General features: G+C 46.3%; 1 protein-coding gene across 2 annotated transcripts; it reads left to right on the top strand.

The window, feature by feature from the left end:
- The first annotated feature begins 39 nt into the window (after positions 1-39).
- On the top strand, positions 40-18,445 carry LOC128344436 (zinc finger protein 436-like). Of its 2 annotated transcripts, none has more exons than XM_053294526.1 (4): positions 40-381; positions 5,040-5,169; positions 5,570-5,677; positions 12,630-18,445. In XM_053294526.1, exons 2-4 carry the CDS (start codon positions 5,079-5,081, stop codon positions 14,153-14,155), a joined length of 1,725 nt encoding a protein of 574 aa, XP_053150501.1. In that variant the 5' UTR covers positions 40-381; positions 5,040-5,078; the 3' UTR covers positions 14,156-18,445. The 2 variants fall into 2 exon arrangements, with proteins under 2 accessions (XP_053150501.1, XP_053150502.1); XM_053294527.1 differs by having other exon boundaries at positions 5,573-5,677.
- Positions 18,446-19,655: the final 1,210 nt, after the last annotated feature.

The raw sequence follows: 19,655 nt of genomic DNA on the forward strand, positions 1-19,655 counted from the left end.
TGGTGGTTGGGATCTGATGCTGAGAGGAGAGGAGGGGGAGGCAGGAAGGCGGAGAGGCGGGTTGGGGGGCGGAGGATCATAAAGAATAGAGAGAGAGAAGATCAGAGATCGTGGTGGTGGGAAGGGGGTGTCTCCTTGCATTTCAGCTGCAAAGAGAATCAAGCTGCCGCCACTGCAAATTGCAACTGGGGGGGGTCCCCTTCCCAGTCACCGAAGGCTGAAGATCTTATGCTGCGCCAAAACGGCCTTTAATAAAGATCTCGAGCCAGACAGAGACTTTCTCATTGTTTGAATTGTTCGGATCGGAATCCTAGAGCAGCTTCCCCCTCACAGCCCCCTCGGAATCTGCAGCTCTTTTTGCTCCTGAACCGAAGACATCAGGTAAATGTTTTGAAGAGGAGATCTGGGCAGGAAAGTGAGCCTATACAAAAAGATGTCCCTTCCCCCTCCCCCAGTGATCTCCCCTGGATAACGGGTAGGGGTGCAGCAGACCAGCGGTGGAAGAAGCGCGCGGGGTGGCGGTGAGACCCAGAATTGCTGGTTTTATTGACACATGAGCCTATTAAATTCATACAAGGGATAGCTCCAGTTACCTAATCAGCAAACTAACAATGGTCCAGCTAGCCCTGGGGATTCTCTTGTGTTTAAAAGTTTCTCAGATGCCTTTTGAGATTGGCAACAACAACGATATTTTTTTAAATGCCCTCGAGGCCGATCCTTTGACTTGTTGAAGCTCCTTTGTGTTGTTTATAGCCTCTTTGCTATAAAGTCACACACGCGCTGCTCATCCCTTGATTTGTAAAGTCACCAGGACAAAATAAGTTCACAAAAAAATTCCCATTACTCTGGATCTGCTGTTTGTTCCTATCAGTCTTCCAATCCATGCTTTTAACATTTACATTAAAGAAAATGAAAACAGTATTCCATATGTGTTGGGTTTGGAGCTGGGATATCCATTTTCACACACTCTCTTGGGTATCCTTGGGCATGTTGCTATCTTAGCCTCAGTTTTCCCTTTCTGTGAAATGGGACTAAAGGAGGCCTACTTCACGATTTCTCACTGGAAAGGAAGTCTTGTTTCTCATCTGTAATGAGGGCTCTTGAGTTGGAACATTTTGTGTGTGTCAGGAGAGCTATCCTTGGGGCTGATCTCCAGCTGGGCCAAAGAGCAGACCAGAGGCTTTTTTTGTAGGGTGGTTGTGCATGGTACTGTCTAAAGCATATTATAAATGCTTCTTTGAGGGAGGGCAGGGTGCCTCCTTGTCTTAAGGAGGCTATTATTAGACCACTTTTGAAGAAAGCTACAGTGGATCCCTCAGAGTTACCTAATTACAGACCTGTTTCTAATCTTCTATGGTTGGGCAAGGTGGTTGAGCAGGTGGTGGCCTCTCAGCTCCAGGCAGTTTTGGATGATGCAGATTATCTAGACCCATTTCAAAGTGGTTTTTGTGTGGGCCATGGGGTTGAGACTGCCTTGGTCAGTTTTATGGATGATCTCCAACTGGCTATCGACAGAGGGAGTGTGACTCTGCTGATCCTTTTGGATCTCTTGGAGGCTTTCGATACCAACAACTATAGTATCCTTCTGGATTGCCTGAGGGAGGTGGGATTGGGTGGCCCTGTTTTACAGTGGTTCTGCTCCTACCTCTCTGGCAGATTCCAGATGGTGTCGCTTGGAGACTGTTCTTCTGCAAAGCAAGAACTAAAATGTGCAGTTCCATAAGGCTCCGTACTGTCTCCAATGCTCTTTAACATCTACATGAAACTGCTGGGAGAGATCATCAGGTGGTTTGGTGTGGGGTGTTATCAATATGCTGATGACACCCAGATCTACTTCTCCATGTTGACCTCATCAGGAAATGGCATATCTTCCCTAAATGCCTGCGTGGAGGCAGTAATGGGCTGGATGAGTGATAACAAACTGAAGTTGAATCCAAATAAGATGGAGGTACTGACTGTGGGGTGCCAGGATCCAAGAGATGGCTTAGATCTGCCTGTTCTGGGTGGGGTTACACTCGACCTGAAAATTCAGGTATGTCGCCTGGGAGTTCTCCTGGACCCAAAGCTCTCCCTGGTTTCTCAGGATGAGGCCAAGAGCACTTTTTATCAGCTTTGGCTGATATGTCAGTGATGTCCATTTCTAGAGGTGAATGGCCTTAAAACAGTGGCACATATGCTGGTAACCTCCAGGCTTGTCTACTGTAATGAACTCTGTGTGGGACTGCCTTTGTACGTAGTCTGGAAACTACAATTGGTACAGAATGCGGCAGCCAGATTGGTCTCTGGGACAACACAAAGGGACCACATAACATCAGTTTTAAAAGAACTTGCATTGGCTGCCAATATATTTCCGGGTTAAATACCAAGTGCTGGTTCTTACCTATAAAGCCCTTAACAGCTTGGGTCCAGGCTATTTCAGAGAGCGCCTCCTTTGTCATATACCCTGCCACCTGTTAATCTTCTGGAGAGGTCCAGTTACGGTTGCCACAGGCTCACTTGGTGGCGACCCAGGACCGGGCTTTCTCTGTGGCTGTCCCAAGGCTTCGGAATATGCTTCCTGCTGAAATAAGAGCATCTCCTTCTCTGTTTTCAGGAAGACCTTCAAAACTCTTCTGTTTTCGCAGGCTTTTAATTATAATTAATTTTAATAATTTAAAAAACTTGTTTTAATAACTATTTTAATCTATTGTTTTTATTGTGTCATGTATTTTAATCTGTGACCTTTAAATATTTTAAATTTTGTACATCGCCTAGAGATGTACATATCATGTGGTATAAAAATATGATCGATAGATAGATAGACAGACAGGAGTGCCCAATGACTGTGATGCAGAACCCCATACAATACACACATTTCCAGGTAATGTTTACATTAGTCTACTTGAAGGCTAAATTGTGCAGCTAACCACTGGTGGGAAGCTCGGTCTGGCTGGGACATAGCCATGTATGGTATCCATTAGGATGCATTGACCTTCTTTGGGTGTCTGCCTGACACTGCGAAAATGGGAGTTGTCAAACACAGTATGGAGCTGGTGGACTCCATTCAGCATGGTAGGTCACGGGTTGTACCCTAACCCTATTCCATCTGAATGTGTGCTTGCGTTGATTAAAAATAAAAAGTACTTTCCTTAGAGCACTCAGATGAAAAACCATACTTTTTTCATTGCCCCTGCCTCAGCAGAATCTTTCACCCTCAGATTGCACTAATCTTGGACCAGTAAGTGCATCACACAACCAACCAGCTTGCCGTTTTGTTTTCTGAATTAGAATATGTGATTAATAACGTTCTTACTTTCACTTTCTCTTGTTCTTTCTCTCTTCTTCTTCTTCTTCTTCTTCTTCTTTTCATTCATTCATTCATTCATTTTTAAAAATAGACAAAGAAATCAACCAATCCTTTCCCCCCTCCCTACTTGCTCACTCATAATTATTTTAAAAAACAATTGAATATAAATATATAATCCTGCATGTATTCAATCTTCTCAGTTTAAAACTCTAGGCTACAGTCTTATACATACTTTTCTTAGAGTAAGCCCCATTGAACGCGGTGGGTCTTACTTCTAAGTAAACATGTACTGTTAGTCTCTTAGGAATGTGATAAACAGCTACCAGTCTTCCATGAATTATCTACTTTTTGCCTCCCCTGATGATTCTGAATTTGCTATGATACTTTATCAATTATTTGTAAGTCCAAAATTACTTGATGCAGTTCCCTTCTGAGTGCAGTTCAGCACAATTTCATTATAACCAAACAATCTCCAGTCAGAAGGTTTTGGATTAATTGTTTCTATAAGCATCCTGATGTGCTTTTGATAAATGGCCATTTCTTACAGTGTCTTATCTGTAGCCTAATTGCTTGGTTCTATACAAGCAGGAGAGCAAAAAGGAGTAAGATGTAAGGTGTAATGCCTTATGCTAAAGTAATTGTGCAAAAAATATTCTTTGTTTCATTTATATCCCTCTACATAATCTGCTGGACCCTCTTTACAAAACTCTTTGCAGAGACATGTAATAGACTCCTACAAATGCTACAAGCAGCAAAACTGCATGTTTCAGTCAAAGCAGCATTTTGTGGCATGTTTGAATGGAACTACGTGCTATTTTCAACCCGTCTTTAATAGATGTACTTTAAAATAGGCTGGACCAGAACTGGTCCTTTTAAGCCCCCAAACAATTGGTGGGGGGCATGATGCATTGCAGAAGCATGGCACACGGTGAGGGGTGATTTAACACTTCCTCTCTGCTATTTTTGTGCTGGAAATAGCCTTTCTGAAATGATTATTTGCCCATGAAGTGGTTATTTGCAGAAATTTCCCATGCATTTAAATTGTAAAGAAGTGGGACTGGAGTAGCCATTAAGCTAAATAAGCTGCAGCATTGATTCTCAGCTAGATTGGGCTCCTTGCTCTCTGGTGTGAATTGTTCTGGGAGTTCTATAATGTGTTCTTCCATTACTTCGACTTGGCTCTTTTCTTCAGCTCATGATGCTCCCTCATCAGAAGGCAGGGAGGGGTCAGCCAGGTTCCCAGCTGCAGGAAGACATATGACTTGGTTCACACAAGTGTGTATGTAACTTGATTTCTCATCTCTTGATTACTGCACAGCAATAACGTAGAGCATTGTGTCTCGGGCCATGTGGCAGTTATTTGGGGATGGCTCCTTTGTTCATGTCATCCCTTGACAATGACTTGATCACAGTCATCAAGTGATGGGAGTCCATGTGTGAATTTTCTCCTATAATCCTGACCACAGAATCAGCATAAGGGTGCAAAATCAAGGTCACTTGATGAGTGAATTAGGTACTTCAAGTTATTCTTTCCCCCCTTCTGTCATACTTACAACCAGGATGGTTAAGGAGTTGTAGAAGGATGGATTTTGCTCAACACTTCCAATGCATTTTTGTAGATAAATTGAGATACCTAATTCAGTTCTGTATTAGTGACTGTGAGTAGATTGGTTATGGTTTGTATGTGCAGCACAATGTCAGAATAGAAGGTAGTAAGCCTGTGTTGTGCGGATGGGCACTCTTTTTGTTTCAGGAGCCAGTGGCCTGCAAGGAGTTGTCGTGGGGTCAGATCATGGAAGATGAGTGGCTAGTTGCAGATCCAAATGAAAAACCAGTCTACAGGGAAACTCACCCAGAGACCTGTGAAAGCCTGATGGCTTTGGGTAAGTATCTCTGTCATGCAGCAGAAGCCCCCAGGTCAAAGGAGGGAATACTGTGGATTTCAGAAGAGATACATGGTCTGCTTTGGTGTTTTCTGAAGAGCTGAATACTTCACAAGTTGTGCCCGTAGCACCTGTCAGAACTAACAGCTGTTATAGGCATTTAAAGGTCTCTGAACATGCAGAAGCTTGTTCACAGGCAATTGGATGAGCTGGCCCTTAGAAGCACACAAACAAAAGGAGAAACCATGAATAATTCCTCTATCTCTAGAAGGAATTTGTGCAGTCAACAGATTTCCACCCTAGTGTAATGGATAAGCAACTTTAAGTTCCAGAACATGCAGGTTGCATAGTTAAGGCAAAAGTCTTATGTCTTAGATATTGCCTGTTTTTCTTCTTTAAGCAGGATCTCCAACTTCCAAATCCAATGAGATTTACCTGGTAGACGAGGAAGAGGAACCTTGTATCCCAGAGCCTGGCAAAAGAGAGACCTCAAGAAGAGCCAATTTAGGTGAGGAATCCTCACACAGCCAGTAGATCCCAGTCTGTTTCTTCAACAGATCCACCATAATCTCTTCATTTGTATAATGTGAGCCTTGCCAGAACATAAGACTTAACTCTATTTATATGTAGCCTTGCCACTCTGATCAAGGCTACATGTATTGCAATCATATATCTATTCCTTATGCAAGTACACAATGAGCAGTTTGGTGCAAAAGTTTGCATCCTGAGAATCTTGGTTATCTTATTTTTGGTGAAGGTCTCTAGTTTTGTTTTTCAAAGGAAGTATTTAGCACTAGTGATTGAAAAAACAGCCCAGTAGCAGCAAAACATTTGCTGGGGGCTGCTTGTTATTATTGTGGCCACTTGGCTAAAGAAGCCTTAGTTCAGTAATTGAATAGATTTCAGTTATTTATCAATTAATCAATTAACAGAGTATTCCTATACATGTTTACACAAACTTAAGTCCCACTGGGTTCAGTAGTGCTTACTTCCAGGTAACTGTGTAACTGCAGCCTAAATCTGCATAAGAGAAAGCAAAATAGATCTAAAGAAGAAACAACGTTCTTTGTCTTCTGAAATAACGTGCACGATTAGGGCCTTTTTGAATATCCCAAAAGGCGAGATATAATTCCTTAATAACTAGATAAATAAAAACAAAGGAATTATTTTTTCTTTCAATTATATTATTTCATTTGTATGCGAGTTTATGCAGATTTAATTGATCTATAAAAATTCATATGGTTAATTAGTGATGAGCCTGTAGTGCAGTGGTGGAGCATCTGCTTTGCATGAAGAAGGACCCAGGTTCAATCCCTGACATCTCCAGATGGAGCTGCTAAAGACTCCTGTCTGAAAATCTGAACTCAGAGACAATTCTCAGTTGGATGGATCAATGGCTTGACTCAGGAGAAGGCACCTTCCTGTGACTAAGATTTCTTTAATTTTGTGGGTGCACTAATAGGGGTTATTTCATTATTTAAATGAAATTGATTTTGCATTTAATTTCAAGCTTAAAATAAAACACAAAATGCTCAAAATAGCAGCAGCAAAGCTGGCTGTTTCGACAAAACACTCAAAACTTTTTGAGTGTTTCAAGCGTCATTTTGGAGGACTGTTTTTCCGGGGAGAGCTGGTCTACTGATTGAGGTTGGTGGGTAGATCAGTCCTCCAAGGTGGGTTGCTGCATTAAGTCCAGAATGGAGGCCTGGTCTACCTGCCTAACATGGTGGGTAGACCTGGCCTTTGCAATTATCAGCTCACCTTGGACGATTGGTCTACTTGGTAGACCAGTCCTCCAAGGTGAGCCAACGTGCCGTCTGGGGTGGAGGCCTGGTCTACCTGCCTCATGTGGCGGATAGACCAGGCCTCTGCTCCAAACTTAGCACTTTGCCCCGCCTTGGAGGACTAGTCTACCTGCCGCATGCGGCAGAGACCCTGTGTTCTGCGACCGCTTCTGGGACACAGTCTCTGTGTTCTGGGACTGACTGTTTGTCCAGACCAATTGTTTTCCAGTAAAGCTGAAATCTGAGATGCATTTACAACCGGCTACTGTGTCATTGATTTATGAGCGGTTAATCCAGGTTGGTAGCCTTGTGACAGCCCCCCACCCCACCCCCGCCGCAGCCCCTGCGTTATTGCTCAGTGTTAGCCACCTACTCACTCACTCGCTCACTCTCATGGACTCCTTCCCCTTGACTCACTCGCTCGCTCACCCTCCCCACAATTCACCTCTCTCTCTTTCCCAACCGCCACTCCACCCTCGGCAGCTGCCACAAATTAAATCAGTCTCTTGATGCCTTCTTGTTGATAACTGGCTACTTCTTCTCAACTCCATCACCCGCCGTTGACGCTTCTCTCGCCTACGTTGTCTGGGGGAGAATGATCGCTCAACCCCCTGCTCAGACTCTGATCCTTCCCACCAGCGACCATTCTGCCCCGTTGGCTCCTCCCTCAGCAACCTCTCACCCCGGCCCATCTCAGATGCCTCCCTGCTCAGATCACAGACCTGGCCCTCCTCAGACGTCTCCCTGCTTTCTGGTAAATCCACTGCCCACCCCTCCACTTCGGAGTCCTCCAGTGGGGGCATAACAGGGGCAAGGAGAGCAATAAAGTCCTAGCACACAGAAGCTCTGTGCGGGATAAGCTAGTTAGTGTTTATTTTCCCTTGGATCTTGGACAAGAGTAGGATGTTGCATAGGATTGAGTATACTAAGAAACACGTATCATGGTGATATTTGATTGATAGGTTTTCCTTTCTACTCAGGAACTAGCTGGATAGCTACTTGTAGTAAAAGTATACCCCCCACTCCCCCAATCAGATTGACTGTTGGCCCTCCCTTTCTTTTGTGGTTTCCCCTGCTAACTTGGCAAAGAGGCACCTTTTAACGTGGTGATTCTATTTTATTTAGAGTAACTGGCCCTATCCACCCCCAGCACAGCATCCCTCCAGTGACTGTTGCTGGTGTCTATCTTATGTTTCTTTTTAGATTGTGAGCCCTTTGGGGACAGGGATCAATCTTATTTATTTATTATTTATTATCATCATCATCCTTTATTACAGTCATGGCTTCACCCAAGCTTTCTCAACTTCCTAAATTTTGGGGGTTTTAATATTTGGTCTATTTTAAAATTCAAAACCTGATGTTGGGGTTTTTAACCACTGTAATTGTTTAATTGTTGTTTTAAAATGTGTTTTAATTGTTAATTGTTATGTTGTTTTTTAATTTGTTTTAGCTCTTTACTGTTTTAGTGGTTTGTTTTAATTGGAACTCGCCCTGAGCCATTTTTGGAAGGGCGGTATACAAATCAAATCAAATAAATAAACAAATAATAATAAATAAATAGACCAGCATAAATTATTCCTCTGTGTAAACTGCCCTGAGCCATTTTTGGAAGGGCGGTATAGAAATCAAATAAAGAAAGAAATAATATCATGTGGTTCATTCACTTGAGCCAGTTGGTATGGTGCAAAGAATTGCCTGTTCTCTTAATTGTTTAGGCACCTCAAGGAACAGAACACCTCATGCACTTTTTGTTTCCAGCTTAGAGGACACTAATCTGTCCTCTGATCTGTTACCCCTGCTAACTGAGCAAAGAGGCACCTCCTACAGTGGTGATTCTCTTGTATTTAGCAGGGGGAGAGCAACTGGTCCTATCCAGTGCCAGCACAGCATTCCTCCAGTGGCTGTTGCTGGTATCTGCCTTGTGTTTCTTTTTAGACTTTGAGCCCTTTGGGGACAAGGGACCATCTTATTTATGTTTTCATTATTTTTCTATGTAAACTGCTTTGAGAACTTTGGTTGAAGAGCGGTATATAAATATTCTTAGTAGTAGTAGTAGTATTTCTTTAGACTGTGAGCCCTTTTGGGACAGCGAACCATCTTATTTATTTTTCTGTGTAAACCGCTTTGAAAACTGTTAAAAAGCTATATATAAATAGTAGTAATCTGAATGAGAGTTGAAAACAATAATGAATTTATTTCCATGTTTCTGATCCATTCATATTTTTGTAATCATATTTTCAAACTATATAGCCAGAAGTGTTGGGGTTGGGAACGGATGCATGGTTTCCTGGTCCCCATAATGTCTAAAATATACAGCCAAGAAATCTAGAAATTTTAAAAATTGAAAGTTGAAATTCAGAGGAATCTAAGGAAGCTGTAGAGACCATAGCCCATTTCAGACTTTATGCTGTATGACTGTACAGATGTCTGTATACTCACACATGTGTTTGTGTACCTGCGTTCATTTTAAAAGTAAACCTCGGTGCAGGCCCTTCAAATGCATGGTGCAAATAAGAAGTGTACTTCTGTACCTGAGTCCAACATAATATGTGGCTGTACATGTGTACAGATCTGTACCTGTGTACACTGTACATTCGTTGTACATGTTTTGGACATAATGTGTGAAAGGGACCCGTGTCAACATGCTTCAGGGGTTAAGTTTTCTATTAGCTGTGCATTTCTCACACCTTCAGTACATGAGTTGTGTTGATGGAACTGCCTCGAGGGTGATGGGTCAGCACCCCCAGTTTGGGTGAATGTGGGGAATTTAGCTCAAAAACGCAGACAGGTCCACACAGTTTTAATTTGTGCAAGCATCTGAACTCAAGAATCCGGCTAGGGAGAGAGGTTTTAATTAAATAAAAAAGAGTTTATTGTAAGAAAAATAATAAAAGACTAAGTTATTAGGTGGTCCTAACGTAAAGGCAATACAAACATGCTTACAAATAGACTATTGTGAGGCACGTCTATCTATCTATCTAATTCTCTAAGGCGTACCCATCACTAATCCCATGCATGGCAGCTCTCGTGAGAGTTTGCGAGCAGAAGCACCATGGGATTGGGCAGTGGAGATTCCATATGCAGATAGGGAGGAGGAGCCTGTGAGAGCAGAAGTGCCTTGTGAAGAAGTGGTGATTGGTCAGTGGGGATTCCATATGCAAATAGGGAGGAGGAGACTGTGACACCATGGTGATTAGGCAGTGGGGATTCCATATGCAGATATGGAAGAGGAGCCTGTGATGGTTAAGGTCAGTTGAAATGCAACTCTTATAAAAGGAAGTGGGCAGGGGTCTGTGAAGAGAGGGGTCGTGAAAGAGACCTTTCAGAAGAAGGAGGCTGCCATTGTGTGAATTAGATGAGGAAACAAAATGAACAAGATCTGTTAACTCAAGGAGAGAGAGAGAGAGAGGAAGAAAGACAGCGGGGAAGAGAAGTGGAGGAGAGAGAAAGAGAAAAAGAAGGGAGGGGAAAGAGAAAGAAGAAAGGGTGAGAGACGGGCCCGAGCCTTTCATTCACCTGAGGGGAACAAGCGTCCATGGAACAAGCGTCCGATTGGCAGCAAGGAAGGGCCCATTCAGCCACTGCTTCTGTTTGGGGCTGCCGAGGCCATTTAGGAGCAAGGCAGGCAGGCAAGGGACCGGCCCGGGTCTGTCAGTGGCCTGAGGGGAATGAGTGGCCATGGCAGTGGCAGCAGCAAGGAAGGGCCCAGTCAACCACTTCTGCTTCTGTGGGGAGGAGTAGGCGCAGGGCTTGGGTGAGGAGGTCCCTGGAGATAGGGGACTGCAGCTTGGCCAATTGGCACCAGCAACGCTGCAGTTGCGACCAAGAGTGGGGGGGGTGGATTAAAGGGATGAAGGAGTGACCAAGAGGGGTGAGGGGGATGGAAGCAATGGGATGGAGGAGGAGGAGCAGGAGTGAGGCTCAGGTGAGGGTGGAGAGAACTCTGAGGTGAGGGGGCTGTGGCAGGGGGTGAGGGGAGCAATCAAGTACTAGCACGCAGATGTTCTGTGTTGGTTAAGCTAGTCTATATATTTATTACTCCTAGGCGTACCTGTCGATAGTCTCATGTGTGGCAGCTCTCGTGAGCATGAGCAGCTGCCGATTAGCGACGGGTTTGGGGGGAAATAGGAATACCGGCCGCCAGTGGGTGGCTGGCTGGTGGGAGCAGGCGGCAGGCTGCCCGCCCAACAGGAGCAGGTGGTGGCAGGCTGGTCTGGTGGGTGTGGGGAAGAAGTGGGTTGCTCCCACTAGCCAGCTGCTGGGAGCAGGCAACAGTGGGCCAGGCCAGCCACCGGGAGCAACAGGTGGTGGCGGGCTGGCCACTGAGAATTGGTGGGCAGGCAGGAGGAAGTGGTGGGCTGGCTCTCTGGCCGGCCTGCCAGCCAGAAACTGTGGGTGGGCCAGGGTGAGGGAAGAAGTGGGACAGGGAGGAACAGGCTTGCGGGCGAGGTAAGAAAGATGGCAGGGCAGGGGAGAAAACGGCAGCAGGGGTGGCGAAAATGGAGGCCGGCAGGGATAAAAAATGGTGGCAGGCGGGTCGGGGGGGAGGACTTGAGGTGCAGATGCTCTGCACCTGGCCTAGCTAATTTAGCTTAAAGTTCCAGAGTATGTGTAAATGCCCAGGTGGGCAAGAGAGAGGGGGAAGGGGGAAGTTTGAAAAGAAGTTATAGTTTGGGGTCCTGAGAGCTGGGCGGCTGCTATACTGTGCCTGTCTCTAGGCACCAAGGCTTCGAGCAGCAGGAGACTCACGTCCTTCAGGGGCAGTGAGGTGGAAGGCAGGAGGGTTGTAAGAATTAGTATAAGGAGGGATGCCCATGAGAATGGCTTCTTGGAGGACCCGGCTACCTACACCTGCTAGGTGTAGGTCTATCTAGGTGTAGGTCTATCTAGGTGTAGGTCTATCTACCTATCTAACCTGGCTGGAAGGGCGCACAGGCCGATCCAGGTCATGATTTCAGGCAAGAGAGCATAGGGAATGCTCAATAGGGTCCCAAGTATAGCATACAAGGGAGCACAGAGATAGTTTTGCTGAGATCCTTGTTGCAATGGAGTCCCAAGTAAAAGGCAAGAGGGAACTAGAAGATGTTTTGCAGTTGGAGTCCTGAGTTCCTGTGCTGGGAAGGGCTTCCTAATCATTCTATCAAAAGTTTCGATAGGCACGCTTCCAGAGTTGCGTCACTGACTCATCTCTTTTTGTGAAGGAGGGTTGTTGCTGCACTTGTCTTATCTACTTTTCCTTCTCAGCACAATGGTTTTCATTAGCAAGTTGTGTTATCTTTCTTGAGAGAGGAAAGGGGAGTCTGAGAGTTTACTCTAAGTCCAGAATGACCTCGGATGCCAGACAGCTTGCAGTAGCTAGTTCTGGAGTCTGCTTAGCTGGGGAGGGGGGCATCTAGAAAGAGGGGGAGATGGATCTCATCCCTGTGTCAATTCGTGTTGTTTACTGCCAAATCTAGGGGCGACCAGCCCATCACCAACTAAGTGACCTGTCCGCATATGTAGCATAAACTGGGAGCTCACATTGCAGTGCAGCTCCTGAGCATAGCCAGAGTGCAATCTCCAAGCCTGGAGATACAGCTGCAAACAGGGAGGCTTCTGGGAACCAGGTAGAATGAGCTCAGCTGGTAACAAATTTCATGCTGGAAACAATCTTGTCCTCTCCATTTCTTCCACCAGGCGAGGGCTTGGGCAGTGAGGAGGAAGAAGAGAGTGAAGAGGAAGATGTCCAACAGCAGGACAGTCCTGAAGTGGTGGAGCTGGATGCCAGCATGGTTTCTGGGGACTGTAAGAGCTTCCGTTGGAGAGTGGTCCAGCAGGTTGGCGGCGGCCAAGTTCTGGCAGGGGAGGGGCCGCCAATCATGGTCCTCCAGAAGGGCTACGAGTGCGAGGACTGTGGGAAAGTGTTCAGCTGCAGCTCTCACTACAGCAAGCATCGGCGCACGCACACCGGTGAGCGCCCCTTCCGTTGCGGGGACTGCGGCAAGAGTTTCAACGTCAGCTCCAACCTTTACCGGCACCAGCGGGCCCATGCCAATGCCAGCGCCACCCCTGTCGCTCCCACGCCCTCCCTGCTGCCCAGCCGCGGCTTGCCCTATCAGTGTGCCGACTGTGGCCGGTGCTTCCGCCGCAACACAGAGCTCGTGACTCACCAGCGCCTCCACACGGGCCGTTTGCCCTTCCAGTGCAGCGACTGCGGCAAGAGCTTCTCGTGGAGTTCGCACTTTGTCCGGCACCTGAGGATCCACACCGGCGAGAAGCCCTACCCGTGCAATGAGTGTGGCAAGCGCTTTAGCCGCAGCTCCCACCTCTACCGCCACCAGCGCACCCACGGCACCAATGCGGCGGCCAATGTCACCCGCGCCTACATCTGCACCTACTGTGGGCGGAGCTTCAGCACCACCCTGCACTTTGACCAGCACCAGCGCACTCACCGTGGCCGCAAGCCCTACAAGTGCACCCTTTGCGGCAAGGCCTTTGCCGACGGGTTGGCCCTGGTGAAACACCAGCGCCTGCACTTGATGGGAGGGGACCAGAGTCACCAGTGTTCTGAGTGTGGGCAGAGCTTTGGAGGGCGGTCGCAGCTGGCCCGTCACCGGCGGCTCCACGGCACCGCCGACAAGCCCTACGGGTGCAGCGAGTGTGGGCAGAGCTTCAGTGCTCGCAGCCAGCTGGCTCAGCACCGGCGGCTCCACATCTCAGCTGACAAGCCGTACCACTGCGGGGAGTGTGGGTTGAGTTTTACATGGAGCTCCCACTGGGAACGGCACCGGCGCATCCACACTGGAGAGAGGCCGTACTCCTGCGGGGACTGTGGCAAGTGCTTTGGGCGCACCTCCCACCTTTACCGGCATCAGCGCACGCATGCTGGGGGCCAACCTCACGTCTGCCCGGACTGCGGCAAGAGCTTCAACAGCACCTTGCACTTCCAGCGCCACCAACATGCCCACCATCTTGACCCAGACAGTGCTCAGTTCCCTGCCCACACGTGTGGGGACTGTGGCAAGCCCTGTGCCAACGCCTCAGCCCTGCTTAAACACCAGTGTGCGCACACGGGTGAGAGGCCGTATCCCTGCCCTCAGTGCGGGCGCCGCTTTCGTGGCACCTCACACCTTTACCGGCACCTCCGTAGCCATGGCCACAGGGCAGAGGAGACTGTGCTTCTGCCAGCTTCTACACAGTGTGAAGAGATCGCGCCATGCTAAAGAGCCAAGCAAGCCCGCCCACCCTAGAGAGCGTTTGGCTAAATGGGGCAGAGAGGAAAGAGCCCAGAGAGCCGTGTCCCTAGCAGACAGACATTCAGTACTCCTGAAAAGAATTCCCAAGGTGTCAGGGCCCAGTCCAAAGTCCATTGGGGGCCGTTCCCATTCAAAATATGTTCTCTGGCCCAACATTCCATTTTAATTTCTGAGGTACAAAGGAAGCAAACCGATGTTTTATTGGACCTATTTAGGTTGGCATAAGGGCAAGCAAGGTTTCAGGTTTACTCTTTTATCAGGTACATTTTGCCTGATCAAACGTTCTGCAAAACACACAAACTTCCTTGCTCATACATCTATCTAACCTGGTCCAGAACAAAATATTTTTTCAACCTCCTCTATAACTCCGCTGCTTTGCCATCAGGATGGCAGCCAGGATCTCTTCGGTCCCTGAGTGCAGGCGAGTGCACCAAGCATCCCTGTCTCTGTGACTTGTGTTCTGAGTAGCAAACTGGACTTGCTGAAGAACCAAGGGAAAGAGTTTGGGCAGAGTCATGGTAGACCAGGTCAAGGAAAATAGTCACATAGCCCAGAAAGGAAGGAAGGCAGCTCTGCGCCAAAGAAACAGATTCTGTGCCCAGAGTAAATTATGGAAATCACACACAACTGGCATAGATAAGTTGCATGATGGATTCTCATGACAGTATGTGGGTTTTTTGTTTGTTTTGGAGAATTCAATGTGATTTGGGCAGGAACTTGAGAGGGGATGGAGCAGGCCTGTTTGAATGAGAGAGAAGTAGTAGCAACATTAAATAGGGCCACAGGAACCAGTGTAAGATAGTATGTCTGTTTTAGGGCATGGCTTGAGGGCACATGATGCAGCCACCTTATTGAAATAATGGTCTGGTAAGTGCTTTGATAGGAGACTGTCTGAAAACCCCATGTGAGCTGTCTTGAGTTCCATGATGGAAGAAAGGTAGGATATAAATATAATACCTAACAACAAGAATCCCACCTCCATCACTGAGGGCCATCTCCATCCTAAGAGGCAAGATGCCTCTCAATACCAGTTGCAGGGGAGCAACAGCAGGAGAGAGGGTATGCACATACCTCTTGCCTATGGGCTCCCCAGAGACATCTGCTGGGCCACTGTGTGAAACAGGATGCTGGGCTAGATGGGCCTTGGGCCTGATCCGGCAGGGCTGTTCTTATGTTCTTATACATAAATTTTGGCCAACCGAATCATCTTTGGCCCCCGCAGGCTATCGGCACTGATTCGCAAACATTTCACAAATTGCTCTTGCTTGCTTGAAGTTAGGCATGCCTGATCTCATTAAATATTGTTCGACATGTGCACGGACCAAGGTATGAACTGGTTTGGCACCACGGAGAGGGGAGTAATAAGCAGGATCTTTTAAAAAGAGAGCAGGTCCTTACCTGCGCTCTCCCGTTGCATGCAGCTTCCTGCTGTGACAGCGCTGCCCCCAAGAACCCACGCGTGGCACGTGAGTGGGTACCATTTGCGTGGTCAGCATGGTGTTGCTGGCCACACACATGGCGTCTGCGCGGGCACCATGTGTGTGCCGATGTTGGGGCAGGTTCTTGGGGCAGCACCGTAGCAGCAGGAAGCTGCATGTGGTGGTGGAGGAACTGCTCTTCTCTTTTTTAAAAAGATCTCCTCGCCGCTCCACTCCCCACGGCACCGAACCGGTTCTGACCTCGTCTGAACCGGTTCAGTGCCGAGCCAGTACATAAACCTTGGTTTGTGCACATCCCTAAATATTGTAACCATATTTTTATAAGATATTTAGGGCTAGTTTATATAAATATAAACCATCAACAAATGATAAAGGTTTTCCTAGAGTGTACCACTTCAGGCTACAAGGAACGGGTTGCATGACTGAATACTCCCCTTGAATAAAACTCCCCACACATAGAAAACTAATATATCAAGGATCCTTCTTTCTGGCATGCTAGTTGCCTATGGGAAGGCTTTGCCCCATCCCATAGGGAGTATTCAGTTATGAGGTTTTCCTTCTGCAGCCCAAAGCAGTACAGTTCAGGTAGAGCTTTACCACTTGATTATGCCACCTATGGGCAGAAAAGTGGGATTAAAAAAAAAAAAAAAGTAAACTGAACATATGAAGTAGCTCTACAAGGTCTCAGGCAGACATCTTTCCTGATCCTGTTACCAAAGTCCTTTAAAGAGGAAATACTTGGGATGGAACCTGGGACCTTCCTAATAGAGATCATATGCTGTACCACTGAGCTAGAATCCTAGACCAGAGGACATATTTCATTGCAACATGGGTCAAATCACTGGCTTTTAAATGGACATTGGATTGGGTTGTAAGGGAGGCGATAGATTAGGTGAGTAGATTAGATAGCAGATAAGTAGAGCAGTATGGTGTAGTAGGCAGGGAAATGGACGTCAATGCAGAGCTGGACAGTTCCTGCGATAGAAAGCTTGGGATCTCTCATTCCATGTAAACCCATCAGAGCAACTGAAGGAGATCCCCACCCTACTCCCACTATAAAAAGGAAGCAGCCCAAATTGAAATGATCCATCAGACCCATCTTTTTTCGTGCCTCAGATCTAGCAACCCTTTCTCTTAATGGCTGAGCCAAAATAGCAAGAATGAGAATCGGAAAAGTGTGCCTATGTACTTTTCTGTATGGGATGACCTGAGAACCACTTTCACAAGAGACCTTGGCCTGCCTTCCATCCACTTTTATTTTGCATTTCTGACATCTGCACAATGATTTCACTTTGTGCATGTTCAGACATCAACATGTTTGCTCTCCTAGAGTACATCAGCATCAGCAGCGCCCTCTCATTGCACCATGCCTCTTTCCTGGTGACTTGTGTACACTGATCATTTACTCTCCTAGCTAGAGGCTAGGAGACCAAACACAGTCAAGCACTGGATTGTGGACCAGCCTGCTCTCTTGAGTTCATTTTCTGGCGTTGTTAAGGTTATATGTATAATCCTTGAGTATTTAGGTGCCCAAATAAGGAAACAAAAGCCCACTTTTAAATATCCAATTTTGATTTTCCCATTAGGTTTGCCAACTGGGGGGAAAAACAAAACAAAGGGCCTGGCCTGTTGCTTCCCCTTGAATGGAGGCTTAGTCAGCGGACACAGCTTTTCATGGCATGGACCTAAACATAACCAGTTTCTAACTGTTGCCGATCAAACCACTGTTAAAGGGACAGCTACAAGTGCTGTCCCTTTTAAAAGTGCTTTTAAAAGTTGTTAACCCTATTCATCTTGTTCATTCACTTTTTTGTGTTTATGGAGCAATCCAACACTACAGAAAAGCTAAAACCTGACATTTCTGCTGTTCCAAAGAAGAGCCAACTCAACCCTATCAGCTTAAAAAAAGGTCATTCATCACTCTGTTCCATCCACCCATCTTTTCTGAGGCTCATGCCACACCTTCCCACTTGGCTTTGAAGGTCCACTATATTTAGATTTGGGGAGGAGAGCTGGTCTTGTGGGAGCAAGCATTAATTGTCCCCTTTGCTAAGCAGGGTCCACCCTGGTTTGCATTTGAATGGGAGACTACATATTCCCTTTAAGGGATGGAGCCGCTCTGGGAAGAGCATCTGCGTGCTTGCAGAAGGCCCCAAATTTCCTGGCATCTCCAAGACCAGGCTGAGGGAGACTCCTGCCTGTGACCTTGCAGATACTGCTGCCAGTTTGTGTAGACAATACTGAGCTAGATGGACAAATGGTCTGACTCAGTATAAGACAGCTTCCTATGTTCCTACTATTCTAGCTGTCAGGCCAGATGAGGGAGAAAGCGCCTTGCAGTTGCCTAGCAATCACGTGATACACTCCTTAACCACTTCCAGGTTAACCAAGAAAGATGTTGGGGAGCATATTTTCAAAGGGCTCATTTTCCCCATCCCAGACTAATGAAATGGGTGATGAGTGCAGATGGGGGGGGGGAGTGGAGGCCCCCTTCAGAGCTAGGTGTACTTTCCCATTGGCCCAGCAATCTCAATAGGCGTGCACCATCTGCAGAAGAGGGGCAGTAGCCTGTCGAAAGATGGTTAGAAGAAAGCTTTCCTTAAGAAGGACTGACCCCACATGTAGAAACCCTTGCCTGTCGACTGCAGCCACCGCCAGGAAACCAGCTGCGCCCTAAGATAAAACCTGCAGTGGCTGACTGACTGACTGCCCTGAAAGATGGCTGCCTTTCTGATCCAGCTGAGTCTGAAGTGAGCAGGAATTTGTGTGTGTTGTGAATAAAATAGATTAGGGGAATAAAAAAAAAAATCTTGTTCTACATGGAGTGCTGCTTTTCTTCCCAATTCTCTCTCTAGGAACATGGAAGGATAACTATTGTCTTATCTATCTATCTATCTATCTATCTATCTATCTATCTATCTATCTATCTATCAGATTTGTACACTGCCCCAAACTTTAGTCTCTGGGCAGTTAACAATACATAAAACAAGTTAAAATATATACAAAAACTTAAAACAATTTAAAAAACAATTTAAAAATCACCCACAAATGAAAACCTTAAAAATTTAAAGAACTGAAAAAGCTTGGGTGAAGAGGTGAGTTTTCAAATGCTTTCTAAAAATTGTCAGAGATGGGGAGGATCGTATCTCAGTAGGGAGCGCATTCCACAGTCCCGGGGAAGCAACTGAGAAAGCCTGTCCCCGTGTGGCCACCAGCTGAGCTGGCGGCAACTGGAGATGGATCTCTCCAGACGACCTCAATGGGCAATGGGGCTCATAATGAAGACGTTCTCTTAGATACCCAGGGCCTAAGTCATGGACATTATGTTGTACATGTGTAAACATGAACAGGTTCTTGTGTGAATGACTGTACATGTGTTCATTTTAAAAGTAAACTTGGGCACTGATCCTCCCAAATACAGGGTACAGATAATAAGTGTTCTACTGTATCTGCATTGAACATAATGTGCAAATAACTACTTCTGTACATTGTACACACACAGACTGTATATGTGTGTGTGCAGGGTATTCATGGTTAAGACTCTGAACGATTCTTTAGGACACAGTACTAAAACTGTGATAGATGTAAAGCTCTGTGAGTCAAGGAGAATCTAGTGGGACATCCCCAAGTGAAACTTTTCACCCGCTCCTATGATCTGCTACACACTGTGATCTGCAAATAAAACTGCCAGTGTTTTAAAGCTTTTATACACATCTATGGTGCAGCAATATCTGGCATACAGTGCACAGTTCTGGCCACTCCATCTCAAAAAGGACATTGTGATCATACAATGAGATGAGTTGCAGAAAAACACAAATGATTGGGGCTGAGGCGCTATTTATATAAGGAGAGAGGTTCAAACATTTGAGGCTTTTTGGTTAGGAAAAATATGACGAAGGAGGTTTGTTAATTTATGCATAGTGAGGATAAAACAATTTAACTCATAATACTAGAACTTGGCATCATTCATTGGAACTGATTGTCAGTACATGTAGAATAAATACAAAACAAAGAGCAACAGTTGTAAT

Source organism: Hemicordylus capensis, chromosome 2, assembly GCF_027244095.1.
Source record: "Hemicordylus capensis ecotype Gifberg chromosome 2, rHemCap1.1.pri, whole genome shotgun sequence".
Lineage (NCBI taxonomy): Eukaryota > Metazoa > Chordata > Lepidosauria > Squamata > Cordylidae > Hemicordylus > Hemicordylus capensis.

What these genes read in the sequence shown, in the direction of transcription:
- LOC128344436 (XM_053294526.1), top strand. Translation starts at nt 5,079, where the DNA reads ATGGAAGATGAGTGGCTAGTTGCAGATCCAAATGAAAAACCAGTCTAC. An exon ending in TGAAAGCCTGATGGCTTTGG is followed by an intron (nt 5,170 to 5,569) that starts GTAAGTATCTCT and finishes TTCTTCTTTAAG; the next exon opens with CAGGATCTCCAACTTCCAAA. An exon ending in CTCAAGAAGAGCCAATTTAG is followed by an intron (nt 5,678 to 12,629) that starts GTGAGGAATCCT and finishes TTCTTCCACCAG; the next exon opens with GCGAGGGCTTGGGCAGTGAG.